At 51.5% G+C, this 23610-nt stretch overlaps 1 protein-coding gene across 1 annotated transcript in view; it reads right to left on the reverse strand.

Moving 5' to 3' along the window:
• The window catches only part of CSPG5 (chondroitin sulfate proteoglycan 5), a 35624-nt gene that overhangs the window by 11290 nt on the left and 724 nt on the right, over positions 1 to 23610 (reverse strand). Inside the window, exons 2-3 of the mRNA XM_048837296.2 lie at positions 20798 to 22463; positions 4619 to 4807 (exon numbers count right to left, since the gene is read on the reverse strand). Coding sequence (XP_048693253.2) covers positions 4619 to 4807; positions 20798 to 22463 — 1855 coding nt within the window. The remainder of the gene's footprint in view (positions 1 to 4618; positions 4808 to 20797; positions 22464 to 23610) is intronic.

Raw genomic sequence — 23610 nt, forward strand, 5'->3', positions numbered from 1 at the left:
AAAGAAAAGGAGGACTTGTGGCACCTTAGAGACTAACAGATTTATTAGCGCATAAGCCTTCGCGAGCTACAGCTCACTTCACAAGTACTCCTGTTCTTTTTTCTAGCTGAGCTCGTCCATCACGGGCAGTGGGGATTCTATGAGCCTTTGCACTCCAGCACCGCGCTGCTTGGGGGTATAATCAGAGGTCGACAAAGCCAACAAATGGATGCTCACGGGATCAGGGGGTGACTCCAGCAGCTGGCTCAGTTTGTTCCTCTCCAGTCTCTTCAGGGCAGAGAGTAACATGCATCTACAGTCTGGGCATGCAAAGGCAAAGCTCAGTTGGGTCTCTCTTGAGGAGCTGGGATCATTTTTGGGGAGGCTGTTTTCCTGCGCTCCAGAACTCACTGGGGCTGGGGAAGTGGTAAGGCTGCCCCATCCCTTTACCCTGCTAACACATGCTGAGAGCCACCCCTAACAGATGTATGGCTTGGCACACAGCCCTTTGCCCAAGAGACAAGTAGCAAGCAGCAGTGTGGGCTACAAGTCTGAGCCCAACAATGGGAGTCAGGAACTCCTGGGTTCTAAGCCCAGTGATGACACAAACTGCTGCAGAAGTGTCTTTGCTGCCTTGTGCCTCAGTTTCTCCATCTTTAACATTGGGAATCATAGATCTTAAGGTCGGACGGGCTCATCTTTATCTCATCTCCTGCATAATTTAGACCAGAGAAGTTTAATAACTTCCAACTCCCATGGGGGCCATGAAGATTAATTAGTTAATGTTTATAAAGAATGTTAAATTATTAAAAATGTTGCAGGGTAACAGTGATGAATGAAGAAAGAAAAGGAGTACTTGTGGCACCTTAGAGACTAACCAATTTATTTGAGCATGAGCTTTTGTGAGCCACAGCTCACTTCATCTGATGAAGTGAGCTGTGGCTCACGAAAGCTCATGCTCAAATAAATTGGTTAGTCTCTAAGGTGCCACAAGTACTCCTTTTCTTTTTGCGAATACAGACTAACACGGCTGTTCCTCTGAAACCAGTGATGAATGACATTTCTATAAAGCCTTGCAGCTCAAGACTCCAAAGCGCCCACTCACTGAAATGCAGCCACCTCTGGGGTGAGCGGCATCAGCTGATGAACAGCACACAGCAACACTATCCAACAGCCTGGCACGAGACGTGAAGAATACTTTCTCCAGTTAACACTGCCAGAGGATTTAGAGAGGCAGAATCTAATTATCTAGACTGGACTCCGACTAGGACACTGGGGGGGTCACACCCCAACTCTTCCAAAAAATGCCAAGGGATCTTCAATAGTCACAAATTGTCAGCACCTGTTTCATGGCTGATTCAAAAGGCGGCACCTCCCGCAGCATAGCGCCCCCTAGCACCAGACAGGGCATTGCTTCAGTACTGACAGCGGTAAGTACATCACCTTTTGACCCACCCCCACCACTGGGGTTTTTCTGGGAGGTTTCCCACCCAGACTCTGTTTATTAGCAGAGACCTCAGCCTGCTGAGATGGTCACAAGCCCAAGCCAGAGGGAGTCAGAGACATCCCACGACGCCTCCTGCCTGATCCCAATGCCCTCCCTGCTGAGGCTGTTCACAGTGAGGGGGAAGAGCCTGCTCCTGGGGCTCGCTTACTGCTACGCAGGTCTGGGATTTCACCCGGGAAATTTACGAGCTGATGAGAATAACAGCAACGGACGAAACTGTTCCAGCTCACCGGCCACACAGCCCTCTGCCCAGCGCGCCGGCTCCCTGCATAAGTCACGGGCGCTGGCAGGGATTCTGCAGGGCTCTGGAGTGTGAAGCTGCGCCGGGCGGGAGCCCAATGCTGCATCTCATGGGGCTGTCCCATTACTCGGCACCACTACCAACCCAGCCACTGCCTCCTGCGCCCTGGGGAATGCCTTGGTGGGTGGATGAACGCATGTTGCATGGGGAAACAGTGCAAGGGCCTGCAGCTGGGACTGGGGTTCTGGGACGTTCCCTACACCCTGCTGTGTTTCCCGATAGACTCCTGATGGGATCAGAGCACTGGGGACCTCCCTACAACCTGCTGTGTGACACCATTCCCGATAGACTCCTGATGGGACTGGGGCTCTGGGGACCTCCCGACATCCTGCTGTGCGACACCATTCCTGAGACACCTGATGGGACTGGGGCTCTGGGACGCTCCCTACACCCTGCTGTGCAACACCATTCCCGATAGACTCCTGATGGGACTGGGGCGCTCCCTACACCCTGCTGTGTGACACCATTCCTGATAGACTCCTGATGGGACTGGGGCTCTGGGGACCTCCTGACACCCTGCTATGCGACACCATTCCCGATAGACTCCTGATGGGATCGGGACTCTGGGGACCACCCTACACCCTGCTGTGCGACACAATTCCCGATAGACTCCTGATGGGACTGGGGCACTGGGGACCTCCCTACACCCTGCTGTGCGACACCATTCCCGATAGACTCCTGATGGGACTGGGGCACTGGGACGTTCCCTACACCCTGCTGTGCGACACCATTCCCGATAGACTCCTGATCGGACTGGGGCTCTGGGGACGCTCCCTACACCCTGCTGTGCGACACCATTCCCGATAGACTCCTGATGGGACTGGGGCACTGGGACGTTCCCTACACCCTGCTGTGCGACACCATTCCCGATAGACTCCTGATCGGACTGGGGCTCTGGGGACGCTCCCTACACCCTGCTGTGCGACACCATTCCCGATAGACTCCTGATGGGACTGGGGCACTGAGACGCTCCCTACACCCTGCTGTGCGACGACACTTTGACCACAAGATTTAGTGAAGTTTAATTTACAATGTATTCTGCTGAATATAAAATACTGCTGTCTTCTCTGTGAGAGATTGTTTGTGTGAATGAGGAATGCATGCATCAGGAAAAGATAAGGTATGAAAGCCATTACAAATGTCCAGATGGTCAAGAAAAGTGAGAGACTTGGAAACACCAGGAGACAATCAGAAAACATCCATTGTATTCGATGCTAAACATGTTAGCAGCATTGACAACCTCAGAGGTGAGGCAGGCACCCCCGAAGGCAAGACAACAAATAGGAGATAACGATGGGAAGCCCGACAATAACCATCAAATGATAACAGCAGAAAACCCCAAGATTAACACCACTTAAGGACTAATGATTACAGTATGACATTGCAAAATGTGTGGACTCAAATGGGAATTTACAACTATAAAGATGGGGTGTTTTGCCATGGAACTCTGGGTTCAGTCCTGCCAAAACCTCGGAGTATCGGATCGCGACCGACAGAGCCCAGCTCCTCACTCATGTTCAATCTAACTGGCCATTAGATTGACTCGAGCTACAACAGACTGGTAACTATAAAAACATCAACTGGCAGGACTGTGTGCACGTTGTGTATGTGTGTGTGACTGAAAAAGCATAGGCTAACTGTTGTATTTTTAATAATTATGGCGTATTTGCCTTCTCTCTTATACAAGACCCCGTGTGCTTCTTATAACACAGATTAGGCTTTCCCAGCTCAAGCACCCCCTTAGCTGGGCTTAGTCAGCACACGCTGTGAAAGCCAGACGCAGGGCAGTGCCTTGCTCTCTGCTCACACTGATCCCTCACTAGGAAAGGGGTTCCCAGGAGCACGGAAAGTACCAACACCCCAAGAGTTTCCAATGCAGCCCAAACACTGGCTGGCTGCAGGCTGTTCTAGGGGAGTCAGCCACAGGGCTCTGGCCACATTCAAACCTCACATTTTGCCCCGGCCATTTCAACAGGACAGTGTCATTCCTGTCCTAATCTGCAGCACAGTATTGCTGTGCCCTGTCCAACCTCGCCTCCGGCTTGCCAGTTGTCCCCCTGTGGCACATGCGGCGTGTCCTTAGGGCTGCCATACTTTGGTGGTTGGGTTTAGTGTGCTGGTGCAGGGCGGTGCTGGTGGCCTGTGACATACCAGGGGTCGGATGAGATGATCCGGTGGTCCCTTCTGGCCTCAGACTCTATAACTGTTTCTATAACTGCTGTGTCCCACCCCAGAGGTGGCTGCACTTCAACAGCAGGTGCATGGCATGTGGGGACCTTGCTGGATGAAAGGCATGTATGCACACATGCCAGTCCTTTGCTCCACCGCTGTGGGTCAGGACGGACACTGGGGACAACTGGGCCAAAGGTGGGAGCAGAGATGGCCTAAAAACAGCCAGCTTTCTTGTTCCACAGTGTCACCTCCCAGCTGGCAGGGCCAGGGGACAGAAATGCCCCCTGGGGGTTGGCAGGCAGTCACTCCCCTTGGACAGCAGGTAGGTGCCCTTCCATTTTTCACTGGCATCCCATGGGCCGGTTGGCATGTGCTCAGGTACCCTCCCACTCCCCATGGGTTAGACAAGTGGATGCCCCTCTCCAGGTTAGCTGCATGTGCTCTCCCGACCAGCATACTCCCTCTAAGCTAGCAGACAGGTCAGCTCCTGTGGGGCCCCAGGTGGGCATGGTACAAGCTGATTAGCACATGGACCCTCTCCTGTGAGCTGCCAGCTGGGCTCCTTCCCACTACCTCCCGCATCCTGCCAGCCCTCTCCCCATGCGGCTCTCTCCCTGCCCTCCCCGCCAGGCACCCTGCCCGCTCCCCAGGCCGCTCACTTGGTCTTGCGCAGCTTGTTGTTCTCAGTCTTGAGTAGGTAGAGCTTCTTGGCGAAGAAGACGGTCATCATGAAGAGCAGCAGGACCACGAGTGCCGCCGAGCCCACGGCCACGCACATCACCTGGAAGTCGGTGATGATGGACTCGCAGCGAATCCCCTTGTGCCAGATGTAATCCTGGGTGTTGCACCTGCAACGGGACCCATGTCACCAGTTAGGGGCCAGCTCAGCAAAAGCCAGCAGGACATGCCGAGAGCTGGGTAGGAAAGGGATTTGCAGGATAAGAGAGAGGCAGTCAAAGCAAAGAGGGGCAGTCAAAGCCAAAACCGCAGGGGGCTCCCTAGGCACCAGGTCACCAAGCAGGAGGGAAGAGTCCATCAGCCCACAGCACCCAGGGAGACGGAGACAAGCAGCTGAAGGATTTACAGGCCAGACAACGTGGCTGGCTAGGCTAAGCACAGAGATTACAAGTGGCTGAAGGCTGTGAACACCAAGGAGGGCGAGGGATTCTTCGGGGTGCTCCGCGGGGGTCTCCCCAGGAGGAAATAGGATTACACCAAGAAAAGGGGGACGGCATCTGAGTATCAGGAAATGGTTCCTAACGGCGGGGCGGATGCCTGCAGAAGTGTTGCCTAGGGCAGGGGAGACGCCTTTTCATAGCCCCTAAGACCAGCTCAGAGGTGAGGCATGGTGGGAGGGAGTCATGTGCTCCCCCCCCCCCCGGATTTAACTGTTTGGCTTGTATTGAGCATGCTCACACAGACTGAGCATGCTCAGTAACATCTGCTGAAGCCACTGCCCTCACTGTGCCCTTACTTATGCCCCCTACACACACACACACTCTCTCTCTCTCTCCCTCCCCCCCCTCCCCCCGTAGGTGCAGGGCGTCTCTGGACCAGCTTGCTCCAACCCAGGTGTCTAAAGTCAGGCTTCTCCCTCCACAGTTCAGTCCCTGAACGAAAGCTGATCACTGGAGTTAATGGGGGCTCTGGTTGCCAAGCCCACGTGCCTGAGTCTGGATGAAAATGCCTCACATTACCAGGGTCTGAGAACCGTTGGCTGAAGTCTCCTGGAGTGGGAGCCTTTCCTTGTGAGTCACTGATGTGCTGCTCTTTTGTGGCACTCCAGACAACTAATAAACACAACGCTCAATGCAATAAACCTCAGCATGCAGCTCGACGGTTGTGGTACATTTAGGTACCAATGACATGGGGAAGGAGAGGAGAGAGGTCCTGGAGGCCAAATTTAGGCTGCTAGGTAAGAGATCAAAGACCAGGATCTCCATGGTAGCGTTCTCTGAAATGCTTCCAGTTTCACGTGCAGGGCCAGTTAGACAGGCAGAACTGCAGGGTCTCAATGCGTACATGAGGTGATGGTATTCGGCAGAGGGATTTAGGTTTATTAGGAACTGGGGAACCTTTTGGGAAAGGAGGAGTCTGTATAGGGAAAGTGGACTCCATCTAAATGGAACCAGACTGCTAGCATGTAAAATTAAAAAGGTCACAAAGGAATTTTTAAACTAAGGTCTGGGGAAAAGCCAACAGGTGTGGAGGAGCACATGGTTCGGACAGAGACATCCCTTAGGGGAGGATCTATTAATGGGGATTCCCTATATCCTAGTAAAGAGGAGAGGAAGGAAGTTGATAACGTGCAAGTGGCAACTGAAGAGAAACAGTCAACGAAAGAGAGTCCTATTCAAATACATCACAGGAAGGCAGCCCACAAAATATTGATAGTCTTCTATAAGCACTTATGAAGTGTAAGTGCTAAAATGGGCGAACTAGAGTGCCTGGCATTAAATGAAGATATTGATATAACAGGCATCACAGAAACTTGGTGGAATGATGATAATCAATGGGACATGGTAATACCAGGATACACAATATGTAGGAACTATGGCACTATGTGTTAAAGAAAGAATAGAGTAAAATATAGTAAAAATCTTAACTGAATTGAACTGTACCATAGAATCTCTATGGACAGAAATTCTATGCTTGAATAATAAGAGTATAGCACTAGGAATATACTACCAACCATCTGACTAGGATGGTGATTAGGAAATGCTCAGGGAGGTCAGAGAGGCTGCAAAAACAGAAATCTCAATAATAATGGGGGATTTCAACTGCACCCATATTGACTGGGTACATGTCACCTCAGGACGGGATGCAGAGATAAAATGTCTAGACACCATTAATGACTGCTTCTTGGAGCTAATTCTGGAACCCACAATGGGAGAGCCAATTCTTGATTTAGTCCTAAGTGGTGCACAGGATCTAATCCAAGGGGTGATGATAACTGAACCACTCAGTAACAGTGACCATAATATAATTAAAGTTAACATCCTTAAACGTTAAATCATCCTTAATTAAATTTCCCCTTATTTGGGAAAAATACCAAAGAACCCCACCACAGTAGCATTTAACTTCAAAAAGGGGAACTGCACAAAAATGAAGAAGCTAGTTAAATGAAAATTAAAAGGAACAGTCAAAAGAGTGAAATGCCTGCAAGCTGCATGGAAACGTTTTAAAAACACCATAATAGAGGCTCAAATGAAATGTGTACCCAAATTTAAAAGAAAAGGAGGAGGACCAAAAAAAATGCCACCATGGCTAAACAACACAGGAAAAGAGGTGCTCAGAGACAGAAACACACCCTTTAAAAATTGGATGCCAAATCCCAGTCAGGAAAATAGAAAAGAGCACAACTCTGGCAAGTCAAGTGTAAAAGTATAATTTGGCAGGGCAAAAAAAAAATTTATTTGAAGAGCAACTAACAGAAAACACAAAATCTAGCTGCAAAAAAAAAAAAAAAAAAAAAAGGATATCAGAAGCAGGAAGCCTGCCAGACGATCAGTGGTACCCCTGGACACTCAAGGTGCTGAAGGATCACTCAAGGAAGACAAGGCAGCTGTAGAGAAGCAAAATGAATTCTTTGCAACAGTCTTCACTGCAGAGGAGGTGAGGGAGATTCCCTCACCTGAGCCATTCTATTTAGGTGACAAATCTGAGGACTGTCCCAGATTGAGATGTCAGTAGAGGAGATTTTGGAACAAATTGATAAATTAAACAGTAATAAGTCACCAGGACCAGATGGTATTCACCCAAGGGTTCTGAAGGAACTCAACTATGAAATTGCAGAACTACTAACCGTGGTATGTAACCTATTGCTTAAATCAGCTTCTGTATTGGAGACTGGAGGATAGCTAATGTGATGCTGAGTTTTAAAACAAGCTCCAGAGGCGATCCTGGCAATTACAGGCTAATAAGCCTAACTTCAATACCAGACAAATTGACTGAAACTAGTATCAGACACATAGATGAACACGATACGTTGAGGAAGAGTCAGCATGGTTTTCATAAAGGGAAATCATGCCTCACTCATGGGTATTGGAATTTTTGGAGAGGGTCAACAAACATGTGAACAAGGGGGATCCAGTGGATATAGTGTACTTGACCTTTAGAAAGCCTTTGGCAAAGCCCCTCATCAAAGGCTCTTAAGCAAAGTAAGGAGTCATGGGGTAAGAGGGAAGGTCCTCTCATTAATAAATAACTAGTTAAAAGGTAGGAAACAAAGGGCAGGAATAAATGGTCAGTTATAAATGGAGAGAGGTAAATAGTGGTGTCCCCCAGTAGTCTATAGTGGGGTCAAGGCTGTTCAACATATTCATAAATGATCTGGAAAAAGGGGTAAAGAGTGAGGTGGCAAAATTTGGAGATGATACAAAATTACTCAAGATAGTTAAGTCCAAATCTGACTGCAAAGAATTACAAAGGGATCTCACAAAACTGGGTGATTTGGCAAGAAAATGGCAGATGAAATTGAATGTTGATAAATACAAAGTAATGCACATTGGAAAATATAATCCCAACTATACATATAAAATGATGGGGTCTGAATTAGCTGTTACCATTCAACAAAAAGATCTTGGAGTCATTGTGGATAGTTCTCTGAAAACATCTGTTCAGTGTGCTGCGGTAGTCAAAAAAAGCTAACAGAATGTTAGGAATCATTAGGACAGGGATAGATAATAAAACAGAAAATATAATGCCCCTATATAAATCCATGGTACACCCACACTTTGAATACTGCATACAGTTCTGGTTGCCCCATCTCAAAAAAGACCATATTAGAACTGGACAAAGGACAGAGAAGGGCAACAGAAATTATTAGCAAAAAGAAAAGGAGTACTTGTGGCACCTTAGAGACTAACCAATTTATTTGAGCATGAGCTTTCGTGAGCTACAGCTCACTCATCAGATTCATCTGATGAAGTGAGCTGTAGCTCACGAAAGCTCATGCTCAAATAAATTGGTTAGTCTCTAAGGTGCCACAAGTACTTCATCTGATGAAGTGAGCTGTAGCTCACGAAAGCTCATGCTCAAATAAATTGGTTAGTCTCTAAGGTGCCACAAGTACTCCTTTTCTTTTTGCGAATACAGACTAACACGGCTGTTACTCTGAAACCAGAAATTATTAGGGGTCTGTAACAGTTTACATTATAATGCCCCTATATAAATCCATGGTACACCCACACTTTGAATACTGCATACAGTTCTGGTTGCCCCATCTCAAAAAAGATCATATTAGAACTGGACAAAGGACAGAGAAGGGCAACAGAAATTATTAGGGGTCTGTAACAGTTTACATATGAAGAGAGATTAAAAGGACGGGGGCTGCTCACTGTAAGAAAAGAAACTAAGGGGGGATATGACAGAGATCTATAAAATCATGGCTGTTGTGAAGAAAGTGACTAAGGACTAAGTGACTAAGGAAGTATTATTTAACCCTTCACATAACACCAGAACCAGGGATCACCCAGTGAAACTAATAGATAGCAGCTTTAAAGCAAACAAAAGGAAGTCCTTCTTCACACAACGCACGGTCACCCTGTGGAACTTGTTGCCAGGGCATGTTGTGAAGGCCAAAAGTATAATAGGGTTCAAATAAGAATTAGGTAAGTTCACAGAGGACAGGTCCACCAATGGCTGTTAGCCAAGATGGTCAGGGACACAACTCCATGTTCTGGGCATCCCTAAACCTCTGACTGCCAGAAGCTGAGATTGGACAGCAGGGGATGGATCACTCAAAATTGCCCTATTCTGTTCATTCCCTCTGAAGTACCTAGCACTGGCCACTGTCAGAAAACTAGATGGACCTTTGGTCTGACCCAGGATGGCTGTTCTTATGTTCTTAAGTCCCATTGACTTCAATGGGGCTACTCGTGGACTAACTCCAAATCCAGTCATCTGCACGTGAACTGGTGGGGCTATTGAAATGGATACATTCATGAACAGGACCGTATGACTAGATGTCCTGTGAAAGCAAATAACTGGACTCAGAGACCCAGGAGATCCCGTCCAGTCCTATGCTCCAAAACAAACTACCACCCCGGCATCCACATACACACCCACTCTTTGATCACAACAGGGAAGACCCCTGCTAATGACGACATACTATAGGATCCTACAGTAATAGTCCTAGGCTCTGTGTGACCCTCCTTGCAAGCTGCAGTGTCTGGGGCCAGACCTGTAGGATCCTAGACCATTGTTCTAGACGAGAGAAGCCGCTCTGGTACATGAGCCTCCAGGTCGGTTCTGCTAAAATGATATCAGGAGGGCCAAATCGCACCTGGAGCTGCAGCTAGCAAGAGATGTCAAGAGTAACAAGAAGGGTTTCTTCAGGTATGTTGGCAACAAGAAGAAAGCCAAGGAAAGTGTGGGCCCCTTACTGAATGAGGGAGGCAACCTAGTGACAGAGGATGTGGAAAAAGCTAATGTACTCAATGCTTTTTTTGCCTCTGTTTTCACTAACAAGGTCAGCTCCCAGACTGCTGCGCTGGGCATCACAAAATGGGGAAGAGATGGCCAGCCCTCTGTGGAGATAGAGGTGGTTAGGGACTATTTAGAAAAGCTGGACGTGCACAAGTCCATGGGGCCGGACGAGTTGCATCCGAGAGTGCTGAAGGAATTGGCGGCTGTGATTGCAGAGCCATTGGCCATTATCTTTGAAAACTCATGGCGAACGGGGGAAGTCCCGGATGACTGGAAAAAGGCTAATGTAGTGCCAATCTTTAAAAAAGGGAAGAAGGAGGATCCTGGGAACTACAGGCCAGTCAGCCTCACCTCAGTCCCTGGAAAAATCATGGAGCAGGTCCTCAAAGAATCAATCCTGAAGCACTTGCATGAGAGGAAAGTGATCAGGAACAGCCAGCATGGATTTACCAAGGGAAGGTCATGCCTGACTAATCTAATCGCCTTTTATGATGAGATTACTGGTTCTGTGGATGAAGGGAAAGCAGTGGATGTATTGTTTCTTGACTTTAGCAAAGCTTTTGACACGGTCTCCCACAGTATTCTTGTCAGCAAGTTAAGGAAGTATGGGCTGGATGAATGCACTATAAGGTGGGTAGAAAGCTGGCTAGATTGTCGGGCTCAACGGGTAGTGATCAATGGCTCCATGTCTAGTTGGCAGCCGGTATCAAGTGGAGTGCCCCAAGGGTCGGTCCTGGGGCCGGTTTTGTTCAATATCTTCATAAATGATCTGGAAGATGGTGTGGATTGCACTCTCAGCAAATTTGCGGATGATACTAAACTGGGAGGAGTGGTAGATACGCTGGAGGGGAGGGATAGGATACAGAAGGACCTAGACAAATTGGAGGATTGGGCCAAAAGAAATCTGATGAGGTTCAATAAGGATAAGTGCAGGGTCCTGCACTTAGGATGGAAGAATCCAATGCACCGCTACAGACTAGGGAGCGAATGGCTAGGCAGCAGTTCTGCGGAAAAGGACCTAGGGGTGACAGTGGACGAGAAGCTGGATATGAGTCAGCAGTGTGCCCTTGTTGCCAAGAAGGCCAATGGCATTTTGGGATGTATAAGTAGGGGCATAGCCAGCAGATCGAGGGACGTGATCGTTCCCCTCTATTCGACATTGGTGAGGCCTCATCTGGAGTACTGTGTCCAGTTTTGGGCCCCACACTACAAGAAGGATGTGGATAAATTGGAGAGAGTCCAGCACAGGGCAACAAAAATTATTAGGGGTCTGGAACACATGACTTATGAGGAGAGGCTGAGGGAGCTGGGATTGTTTAGCCTGCAGAAGAGAAGAATGAGGGGGGATTTGATAGCTGCTTTCAACTCCCTGAAAGGGGGTTCCAAAGAGGATGGCTCTCGACTGTTCTCAATGGTAGCAGATGACAGAACGAGGAGTAATGGTCTCAAGTTGCAGTGGGGGAGGTTTAGATTGGATATTTGGAAAAACTTTTTCACTAAGAGGGTGGTGAAACACTGGAATGCGTTACCTAGGGAGGTGGTAGAATCTCCTTCCTTAGAGGTTTTTAAGGTCAGGCTTGACAAAGCCCTGGCTGGGATGATTTAACTGGGAATTGGTCCTGCTTCGAGCAGGGGGTTGGACTAGATGACCTTCTGGGGTCCCTTCCAACCCTGATATTCTATGATTCTATGATTCTATGCTATGGATCTGCAGCCGCTCTCCATCCCCTATGGAGTCTGGCCTTGGTCACGCGGTTTCTCCCCTTCGCTCTCACCTGGACCTGGAATCAGTTTGGCTCCTCTGCTTAAGCGAAACAAACCCCTCTGCACGGGCCCCTGAGCTCTTCCAGCTCATTTTCTGCTTAAGCCTGTGGGGCCCGCCATGTGCTCCAGCATGTACACGCACACCCCTGCAGAGGGCGCCAGTGAGCTCTCTGCTTGCGCTGTGCAGAAAAGGGATTTCTGCCCATTGCATTTACGGTGTGTCCCACCAATATGGAGAACACTGTTTGGGCTCAGAGTAGCTGGAGGGTTTTTTGCGTTAGTTCTGGAGTCAGTACATAGGACCCAGAGGCTGCTTCCCACACTGGATTCTAACGAATCTACAGGGGACGAGGGAGCTTGACTGAGATTTGGTGCCTTGTGTCTTCAATAAATCGAACAGAGCGTGGCTGAGCCATGTGCTGGTGTCAGGATCAGTCTGGAGGCCTTTTCGTTCCTCTACTGTAATAACCCCTCGTGTGCTCTCACAGGCTACAAGATCAGAGGTGCTCTATTATCGGCCTCAGCGCCGTGTTTCACACGGGGCAGCTTTTCTGTGAATTACTGCACTGATGCTAGGAAGGTTGACGGCAATTATATAGGTAAACAGCCAGGTTTGGGAACACAATGCAGTGGCTTTGGAGTTTGAGGTAGCAGGAGTTGTTTCTACCTGCAGTTATAACATGACACCACCCTGGGCTGAAAAAATGCATTGCCCAGCCAGGGTTGCCACAGATAGGGCTGGGCTATGCTGTGGGCACAGCCTGTGGCTGGAGCCTAGGCAACTTCCTCCTGCATTACATAGAATCATAGAATATCAGGGTTAGAATATCCGAGTTTAGAGACAAAAGCCAGCCCTGCAGATGGAGCCATGACTGAGCCCTGACCTTTGTGCCCATCTTGATTTTCGAGTCAACTGTGTGGGACCTGCTTATCTGAGAAACTCTCTCTTCCCAACTGTCCTGCAGAGAGGCTGAGCTGGGCAGGGCTCTTTCTGTCAGATCCTGCTGGGTCTAAACTCCCTAGGACAGGGACTGCATGTGCTCTGGCCGGTGGGCAAGATGGAGGTTCCCTGGCTGCCTCTGCCCAACTAGGGTGTTTATTGTTTATTTCGGAGTCCTCGTGAGACGTCCAGTGGTGGGCACCCCAGAGAAATTCCCTATTGGACCACCTTGAGCCCCTCTCTCTCTCTCCCCCAGACATGGGGAGCCTGAATCCACAATGGTGTTTGCATTGGGCTCTCTGGGTAGAAGCACGCTGGCCCCCTGGTGTCTCTGGATGTAGCAGATCATCTGTCATAATCCTGGGAAGAAATATGGAGGTGTCTTTGAGTGGTGGTGGGGGGGGTGATAAAGCCTCCTAGCCACAGGATTGGGGTGACCCAGGACCCCTGAGGGGCAGAGCCACATCCCAACCTCATGAACAGTATCACAGCCCGCTGCACTGCCCTGCTTGCTAGTTACCCCTCTTTGGGCATTTTGCTCACAGCCAGGCCAATCTCTGCCTTCAGAAGCGGGTTAGTTACAGCAGCTACCATGGGGCTGCAACAGCAGCAGGTGCTTAGTGGATGTGCCTGAGTGCAGGGGAAATTGGGTTTCTGTCCGGGCTTCGGGAATACCCAGGAGGAATTTGTATTGTGCCATGTAAGCCCTATCGGTCTGTCTGTCCGTCCGTCTGCCCAGCCCCTCCCACTCTGTCTGTCCTTTTTGTATTAGCACCAATCACTGTGTTATCTGAGCACCACAGATCTAGGGCAAAAGCTAATGAAGCTGTCAATAATAATCCTTAACAGCACTCATTTAGCTCCCTCTATCTCTGTCTCTTTCACTTTCCCCTCCCTTTCTGTCTCTTGCCCTCTTCCTTTCCTTTCTCCCCCTTCCCCCGTCTCAGAGCTTCCCTTTCAGGTCTGGTTTGAAGGGGAACAGCTATTATCTGCAGTCAGCAGCAGAACGACAATTAGTGTTTTCCGGGCGTACCCGTTGCAGACGTTCTGCAGCACCTGGCTGGGAGGAATTTCCTTTCCCTTCTCTGCTTGGCTCCTGGCCTTCCAGAGTCACCCATGTGGGCAGGAATCTCCCCGAGTCTCTCCGGGTGAGCCGCTGGAGGTCCGCCAGCCTGTGGCTTGGTGGGGCTGGCCAGCGAGCGGTGGTGCCGGAGGCAGCAGGGCTGTTCGGGGTGACATGCTACCTGCAGACAGCTCCTGACCTCTCAGAGCAGGGTGTGTGGCTGCTCCGGGTCCCCTCACATCCGATAACCACACGACTCCCTCTTTCCCCGACATCATGACTGCTGATATCCACCCAGGTCTGCTAGCCGGCTCCCGGGGGTTCCTTCTCCCTGTTCCCCACCCTATCTTTGCTTCTCCGTGGCCTCTGCAGTCCCATTCCTCCGGGGACCTGAGTGTATGGCCGGGGGATGGGGCAGAAGAAGGCTGCATCAGCTGGAAGGAGCAGCAATGGAAGGAGACACGCCTGCTGGCGACTGCCCTTTTCTGCCCCCTCAGGCTCCCCGCTCAGGCCCCAGGAACGACGCTCGCTTGGGGCTGAGCTGAACTCCGGGTGACGCCAGGGAGGAGCTGGCGAGTACCAAGCCCCAGAGTTCCTCTGCTCCCTTTACCGCTCCCACAGCAGCCCTCCAGGAGCGTGGATCCTGGCCCAGCCCCCTGTGGCTGGGGCAGCCGGGTCTGTTGTTGCCTGGGTGCCATTAGTAATCAAGAGGGCAGGCCAGATCCCTGAGTGCCGGCAGGGCAAGGATGGCGAGGGGAAAGGGTTTTCCCATTCCTCCCTGCCCCCACAGCGCTGCCTGGGCTTAACGGGGCAGGAATTAGGTCAGTGCTGCTCTGTTGAGACGCACACTGCGATGCTCCCGTGTCGCTAATCGGCACTGGCAGATTGTGCTGCAGGAAAGCCAGGGCTGGCTGTTAATGGGCCACTGCCATATTCCCTGTGTGCACAGGAGGAGACCATGCATGTAATATACGACATGTACCCCATGTGCACAGGGGGAGGCCACGTGTGTAATGTATGCCGTGTACCCCGTGTGCACAGGGGGCAGCCACACGTGTAATGTATGCCATATACTCCGTGTGCACAGGGGACGGCCATGCATGTAATGTATGCCATGTACCCCATGTGCACAGGGGGGCAGCCACGTGTGTAATGTATGCCATGTACCCCGTGTGCACAGGGGGCAGCCACACGTGTAATGTATGCCATGTGCCCCATGTGCACAGGGGGGCAGCCACGTGTGTAATGTATGCCATGTACCCCGTGTGCACAGGGGGCAGCCACACGTGTAATGTATGCCATATACTCCGTGTGCACAGGGGACGGCCATGCATGTAATGTATGCCATGTGCCCCATGTGCACAGGGGGAGGCCACGTGTGTAATGTATGCCATGTACCCCGTGTGCACAGGGGGCAGCCACACGTGTAATGTATGCCATATACTCCGTGTGCACAGGGGACGGCCACGCATGTAATGTATGCCATGTACCCCATGTGCACAGGGGGGCAGCCACGTGTGTAATGTATGCCATGTACCCCGTGTGCACAGGGGGCAGCCACACGTGTAATGTATGCCATATACTCCGTGTGCACAGGGGACGGCCACGCATGTAATGTATGCCATGTGCCCCATGTGCACAGGGGGAGGCCACGTGTGTAATGTATGCCATGTACACAGCCACATATGTAACGTATGGCATATGTCCCATGTGCTAAGGGGGAGACCATGTGTGTAACATTCAGTCTGTTCCCCATGTGCCCAAGGGAAGGCCACATATACAAATGGCACGTACCTCATGTGCACTAGGAGGAGGAGATGTGTGTAATGTACATGTACCTGGTGCACATGGGGAGGACAAGCGTGTGTTGTGTGATGCACACAATGTACGTGTGTCCTGTGTGCAGACGTGAGAGGCCCCATTGTATATGAATTTAGAGACAAAGAGAATGGAACCTTATCTGCTGAATGTGAGTGGACTCTGTCCTGGGCAGAAGTGCTGGGTCACTGCCCTGGGTGGACGTGATTGGACCCTGCCCCGGGCTCACGTGTCTGTCACTGCCCTGGGTGGACGTGGTTGGACCCCAGCCTGGGCTGGCGTGCTGGGTCACTGCCTGACTGCACATGCAGCCTCTGCCTTAGGGGTTTGTGATTTATCAGGGGTGGGCCTCGGGGAGAGGCCGGGCATGCCCTCATCCAGCATAGCGCTCTCCGAGGCGGAAGGACGGCCTAGTGGATTGGGAGCCAGACGGGGCCTGGGGGGCCAGGGTTCAATTCCTGATTCAGCCAGAGACTCCCTGCATGACCTTGGTCAAGTCACTTCCTGGGCCTCAGCTCCATGTGAAGTGGGGATGATGCTCCCCTCCTTCCTGAGGGGCTGTGAGGAAAAAATTCACTAACGAGCAAGAGGGGCTCGGATGCTACCAATGAGGGCCAGACGAGGCCCTGGACAGATAGCGCCATGTACCTGGGGCGTGGCAGGGGCATCCCTGCCGGGGAAAGCTTCACCCAGCACCAGATCAGCAGCGAGTCCAATTGGTCCCCGTGTGGCTGAGCGGGAAGAGGTTTGCCGCAGTGTGACCTGGGGCGTACAAGCACGGGGCCCAGCAGAGCTGATCTCCCAACAGCCACGGGGAGGTGTTTGACTGAGCCCTGCAGATGGAGCCATGACTGAGCTGGTGGTCGGTACGCAACCAGAGCCTGGGTGCTGTGTGCTGGCTGGGGGGCCACCGAGTGAGCAGGATGCCAGCTGAATTGTACTCTGGCTCCACTGTCCAGGTGGCTCTCAAGGGATAGACATGTAACCCTATTGATAGAACTAGGAGTCAATAAGGGGAGACGGGAATCAAAGGGAAATAAAAATCAGCTCACACCCAGCTGTGGAGGAGCCTCTGCAGGGGAGCAGGAGAAGCCCCATCACTCGAGTCCTTTCAGACAGGACAGGACATAACATGGGAGAAGAGAGTGGTGGGAATGGTCCTGTATTGGCACCAGGGAGTGGGGCTGGATGGTCTATTAATTGGGATCTTCCAGCAGCTATAACTGTACCATGCACTCTGCAACCTGGGCACAGCGCGCTGCAGTGCATCTCCTCAGCAGCCTGCGCTCCTGCGAGCACATCACACCCAGGCTAGGCTAGGCAAGTGGGATAGGGTGGTGGGCTTGGGGGAACATTGGTCGACCTTCTATTGGGAAAGGGGGCTGCATAGTTTGGAGGCCTCCCCACAATAGAAGGGGAACCAATCTCCTGGGGGACAGGCTGGCTTGAGTAGTCAGGAGAGGGTTAAACTCATAACAAAAGGGGAGGGGAAGAAGAGGGAAGATCTGGGCACTCAGCACAAAACGGAGATGTTGAGAACAAAATTAATCAAGGAGCAAAGAAGACAAAATTCCTGAATTGCCTGTACACCAATGCTAGGAGCCTGCTAACGAACACTAGGAATTGGAATTGCTCATTTATGAGCATCAGTTTGATCCAGTTGGTATCGCTGAAACCTGGTGGGAAGATTCACATGACTGGAATGTTAAAATCAATGGTTATACCCTATTTTGGAAGGATCGAGTGGGCAGAAGGGTAGGGAGAGTGGCACTCTATGTTAAAAACGGCATTACCGGTTTCCAAGTCACTGACAACTAGGAAGAAATTATCTTGAATGTTTATGGCTCAACATCCTAACAAATCACGCTCAAGGTGGGGTATTAGTGTCGGCTACAGACCATCAAATCACAGCAGGGAACAGGATGACCAGATCTGTAAACACCGGTCTATGTTGTCTAAAAGCTGTGTGATCAAGGGGGACTTCAATTTGAGTGCAACAGGCTGTGTTGAGTGCAAAACATCCTTGGAATGTCTTAATATTATAGATGACAATTCCCTAACTCAAAAAGAGTTGCGTCCAACACAGAGAAATTCGATATTAGACCTCATCTTGACAGATAAAGAGGAACAGATCACAGAACTAAAAATTCATGGTGGCTTAGGTACAAGTGATCACAACTTGATCACATTTATAATGCGCAAACAGAATAAAGTCCAAACCAGTGACATATACACACGTGGGGCTTCAAAAGGGCCAATGTCACAACGCCGAAAACAATCATGAGCCATATCAGCTGGGAGGAAGAATGTAATCAGCAAAGTGTGAACGATAATTGGGAATGGTTTGAGAACACTTTACGAGATCCCCAAAAATCCACAAGCCCACAACGGAGGACGAAAGCCATATTGGCTAAAAAGCCGACCTGACATAGAGGGGAAGTAAAAGCAGTTTTTAAATCAAGACCGGAGGGTTTTCTAAAGATCTGCTCTAGGAATTATTCTGGGGGAGTTCGCTGGCCTGTAGCATACAGGAGGTCAGACTCAATGATCACAGTAGTTCCTTTTGGCCTTGGAATGTATGAATCTATGAACCTGTCCCCCACACACCATACTGGCTCCCCACAGAACCTTGAGCCTAGATCAAAGTCTTGATCCTTATCTTCAAAGAGCTCCCTCGCCTGGGCCCAGCATATCTAAAAGAGCCTAAAGCACTGGGCTTTCGGGCCATGGTCAACAGCTCTGCTCCTCAGGCACCTAATGGGCTCAGATCATCTGTGTGAGAGACAGAGCTCATGCCAGGGCTGGGCCAAGCATGTGGAACCAACTAAGGGCCACCACAAACCTTCTCGCAGCAAGGTAAGCAGCCAGTCGCCGTGCTCTGACCAGTCCTTCTCTATATAAACCCAGAGCAGCGTGACACCACCCTGCCAAAACACTCCACGGCACACACAATTCTCTGCCGCAGGAGAGGATGAGAGAGAGCAAACCACGCAGGACAGGTTTCAGAGTAGCAGCCATGTTAGTCTGTATTCGCAAAAACTTGTGGCACCTAGAGACTAACCAATTTATTTAAGCATAAGCTTTCGTGAGCTACAGCTCACTTCATCGGACAGAGGTTGGTCACGTCGCTTACTGCCCCACTGGAAAGAGCTCAGACGCTATGGTGCTGAACGTGGAATAAGGAAGAGAAAAAAAGACACCTGAGACTTCCCTCAAAGGAAGCCCCGATCTAACACTACCAGTGAGCTGGGATAGCAGCCCCGCTAACTCATGACTCTGCCCACCCATGGACCCCCCGGACAACCCACTCCACGCAGAGCCCAATAGAAATGGAACACAAGAGCACTTCCACTGGGCTGTTCTATCACCTAAGCTCCCCTCCTGCAGGGAGCAGAACCATGCTAGCTGCTGCCCTGGGAGGGGCCTGTAATGGCAGCTCCCAGTGCATTCATCACCACCCAACGGGGCAGTACACAGCGCTTCACTGCATTGCACACATGAGATGGGAGGCACGGTGCATTCAGCAAGAACAAATCAAATGTAAAAACTCACTGGAAATTAAATAAATCATCTGCAACTTTGTCCCTGCAGGTCCCCTGCAATGGCTGCACCTCAAAGGACATCCACACCCCTGCCCTCCCCTCCTCTCACCGCAGTGATTACATCTCCCTTCTCTTTGCCCCCCTCTACCCTAATCTCCACACTCCAGCCTCAAAGGGTCAGAACTTCCATCACAATGGGAACATATCAACATACGCAGGCGGTGGGGTTCAGATCTCACAAGTTGCACTTGTGTGGTCAAAGGCAATGGAGTTACTCCAGATTTACGCGAGAGTCCCTAAGGGGAAGGATGGCCCAGTGGTTAGGACCCTAGTCTAAGACTTGAGAAACTGGCATTCCATTCCCTGCTCTGAAACAGCTTTCCAGTGTCTCCTTGGACAAGGCACTTAACCACTCTGTGTCTCAGTTTCCCATCTGTACAATGGGGGTAACAGCACGGCCCTACCTCGCAGGCTGTGAGACTGGGAGATGTTCAGGCACGCTGGTAATGGCTACCTTAGGTAGCGAGCAGAAGCAGGCTCAAGCATGCTCAGATAACAACAGGAATTAAAACCTTTCACGTATTTTCTCCCATCAAATGCCACCTGCCTTTCTATGCCATGGTCGCTACGTTCCTCGGAGAGAATATTAACTGGAGGGTGCCATGCTGGTCCCAATCAGGCCTCATTTTTGCTGGGGCCTCTTCTCTCTCTCAACTTTTGATCGACCTGTTTAAGCCAGGGCTGTGGGTTCAAGCCTCCCAACACGATCTACCTCTCTGAGATCGCAGGAGGGTAATGGCAATCGACGGGAGCTTGCTTCTGGGGGAAACACTTGCTATAATTTCATAAACCGGAGCTCTGCATACTTAAGATATAGTAGGGCGAAAACTGCCCATGCAGCTCCCAGTTTGGTCCAGCATGTCTTGAACTATGTCATGCATTTTGGTCCAAAATCTAGAGAATTGGAGACACCAATCTCTTCTCCTCTGCACACCTAGAACTGCCTCTTCCCATCTCTCCCCACCTCCCTTCAAATCTCAGCTGAAAACACTTCCATTCTCCCCGAGCTTGGTCTTTTAAACACACACCCTCCCCGATCATAACCTGACTGCACGATCTGCCGCTGCCCAAGCTGATTCTGGGGGGCATTCAAGGAACGCGGTTTGCGTGGGAGAGCCTCCCCAGGGAATACAGTTGCATGGCAAGTTTCGGACCTCCCGCCACACTAGCCCCTTTCAGGCCTGGCCCAGGCACCTCCTCACAGCCCAGGCCTGGTGCTTACCTGCAGAAAGCGCCCAGGCCCTCCACGAGGTAGCACTGGCCCCCGTTGTGGCAGTAGCTGGGGAAGATGTCGCACACTGACTTGCAGGAGTTGTTATGCCTGACATAGCCACTCCTGCACTCGGTGCCGTTCTCGCCACCGGGTCCCGCTGCCATGGCCGATTGGCTCAGGTCCCTGCTGGTCTCTGCCGGGCGAGGTCTGGAGGTGGCGCTACCCGCAGAGACAACGAAGGTCTGCAGTGGGGGGATGACATAGCGGCGGCTGGTGGACTCAGCCTCCTGCACCGTGGTCTGGATCTTGGGGGTGGCCGGGGTGGGCAGCTTGGAATTATTCTCATCCTCCAGGTCCCTGGCCAGCCCACCACCCCCATCCTCCTCCTCTTCCTCCTCGTCCAGCTCGTCATCTTCACCATCCTCATCCCCGTCCGTGTAGAAGGAGGTGGTGGGGTAGAAGTCCGACTCGTCGAAGGGTGTGAAGTCGTCGTAGAGCTCGTGAATGGCCCAGGACGTCGTCTTGTCATCCGGTTTCCTCTTGGGGGAGTCTGCTCCCCCGGGGCCCCTGGCAGGGAAATCCTCCAGGCCCCCACCCCTGCCTTGGCTCTCCCCTTCAAAGAGGTCGTAGTAGTCGATGTCAATGATCTCGGAGACCGACTGATCCGAGGGAGGCTCAGAGGTCTTGAGAGCGTCGACAGGGGGTGTGACGGCCAACTGCAGCCCCGGGGATACCTCGGTAGTAAGCCAGGTTAGATCGGTGTGGCCCAGAGCCCCCTGGGCTGGGGAGCTGCTGGATGACACTAGCCACAGCTCCAGAGGCTCCTCCTTCTGGGCAGAGTCCTGTGCTAGCCCTGTGCTGCTCAGAGTCTGGGTGCCCAGCTCAGGGGCACGGCCATCCGGGGTGGGGGGCTGCAGCACCATTTCCCTGAAGGCCTCCAGCAGCAGCTCCTTCTCGGCTGAGTCAGAGCTGAGGCCTGGTCCTGCCGACGAGCTGGCTGCACCCGCCATCTCCATGGGGACCTGGTCGGCGGACGGCGTGACCGTGAGCTCCACGAAAGCTCCCGGGTTCCACATGCCACCTGGAGAGGCCCTGGCAGGCTGGTCTCCGCTCCCGGCCTCCTCCTGGCTCTCAGGGACAGGGGCGGAGCTCTCCGGCGCTCCCTTTGTGTCACTTAATGCCAAAACAATGGCCTCCCCGTTAACAGACCAAGCCACACTAGTCACGGCTGACGAGGCTTCCATGGCCCCCTCATTGTCCTTAGCCAACAAAGGCTTCGGGGGCCAGGCACTCTGGCTGTCAACCCCCCCGGGGCATCCCAAACAGAGCGATGGTTCATTGTTCTCCTCGCTAATCCCGCCGGGATAATACCGTACAGAGATCCCTGCTCCAGCAAGGCTGCTGACTTGGTTGGCGGAAGCTGCAGCAGCTGTGCCTACGTCTTCTGCTGCCAGCCCTGGGAGATCAGCAGGTGTCTGTCTCCAGGATTCCTTCACTCTGGCTGCCTCCGAGGGCTCCACTGTGTAGCTATTTTCCCCTGCCGCAGTGACATTTCTCAGGAGCTCTCCGCTCTTGGGGTCCTGTTCCCTTCCATGGTCTGGGAGTGACGGGGGGCCCTCCCAGCCAGCCCCCGGCGCCTCCGTGGCGTTCTGGCGCTCTGGGTGCCTTTTGGACACTAGAGGTTACACAGGAAAGAAAAAATGTCAGTGCTTTAAAGCCGGGTCTGCAAATCACACGGAGGAACACGCCGCTCTGCGTGTGTTTGGGCTCCGCACCTCTGGACCAGCACCTCTGCATGCCCAAAGGGCGCCCACCAGCCACCCAGATAAATGTTCATGGCGTCATTCTGAAACAAACCATTGTTTTCATAACAACAGACACCCCGGTAAAAATAGTGTTTGCATTTGCTAAATTAAGCCCTCGTCTGCGCTCAGTCTCTCTCCTACACTCCCCACTCACACACACACTCTCTCTCTCTTTGATTCATGGTTCCCCCCCCACACACATTTCAAGCGTAGTAAAGCAGCATCAGCTGCAGGGAATAAAACGGGAAAGTTTGTCCCCATTTCCATCCCCTCCTGGCTCTGGCTTCATTATTCCATTCTTGTCTGGGCGTTCCCCCCCCGTCTAATCCAAATCCCTGCCGGTCTCCCTCTAACCTTGCTGAACGGGAGATCCTCTCTCTGCACATGCAGCTGATAGGAACTGGGGGAGTGGGTGTATGTTGGTGGGGTTACCCCAGCATGTGAACCTTTGCAGGACGGGTGAAAAAAGGCAGCAGTCTAATCTCTGCCAGCCTGGCTATTATCTAGTCCGTGGTCATCATAGGGACCATTCATGCCTTTTATGCAGCCACTACTGAAAAATATACAATTATGATGGTTTTCCTCACTTCGTTTTCACTTGGGGGGAGGGAACAGAAGGGGCTTTCTTATTATTTCCCAAGGCTGAAGCGCCCCTGCAACCGAATGGCCCTGGTCACGGAGACATGAGCTGTCTCACAGATTCTAAAGCCAGAAGGGACCACTTTGATCATCCAGCCCACCCCCCTGACCGCAACATAGTGCCGGCCACAGAACTTCCCCCAGATCAGTCCTAGAGCCCCTCTTCGAGGAAAAAAACATCCCATCGTGGGTGATGGAGGCTCCACCATGACCCTGGGGAAATGGCTCCGCTGGGATGGGGCTCTGATTGAGTGTCTTGCTGCGCTTAAAAAGAAAAAAAATATCCCTCCGAAATAAACCACAGCCCTGATTCTTTTCTTTTTTTTGGGGGGGGGGGCAGGGGGAGAAGGTAAGAGGGGCTTCAGGACATAAATGCAT

This window comes from Caretta caretta, chromosome 2 (genome assembly GCF_965140235.1).
Source record: "Caretta caretta isolate rCarCar2 chromosome 2, rCarCar1.hap1, whole genome shotgun sequence".
Lineage (NCBI taxonomy): Eukaryota > Metazoa > Chordata > Testudines > Cheloniidae > Caretta > Caretta caretta.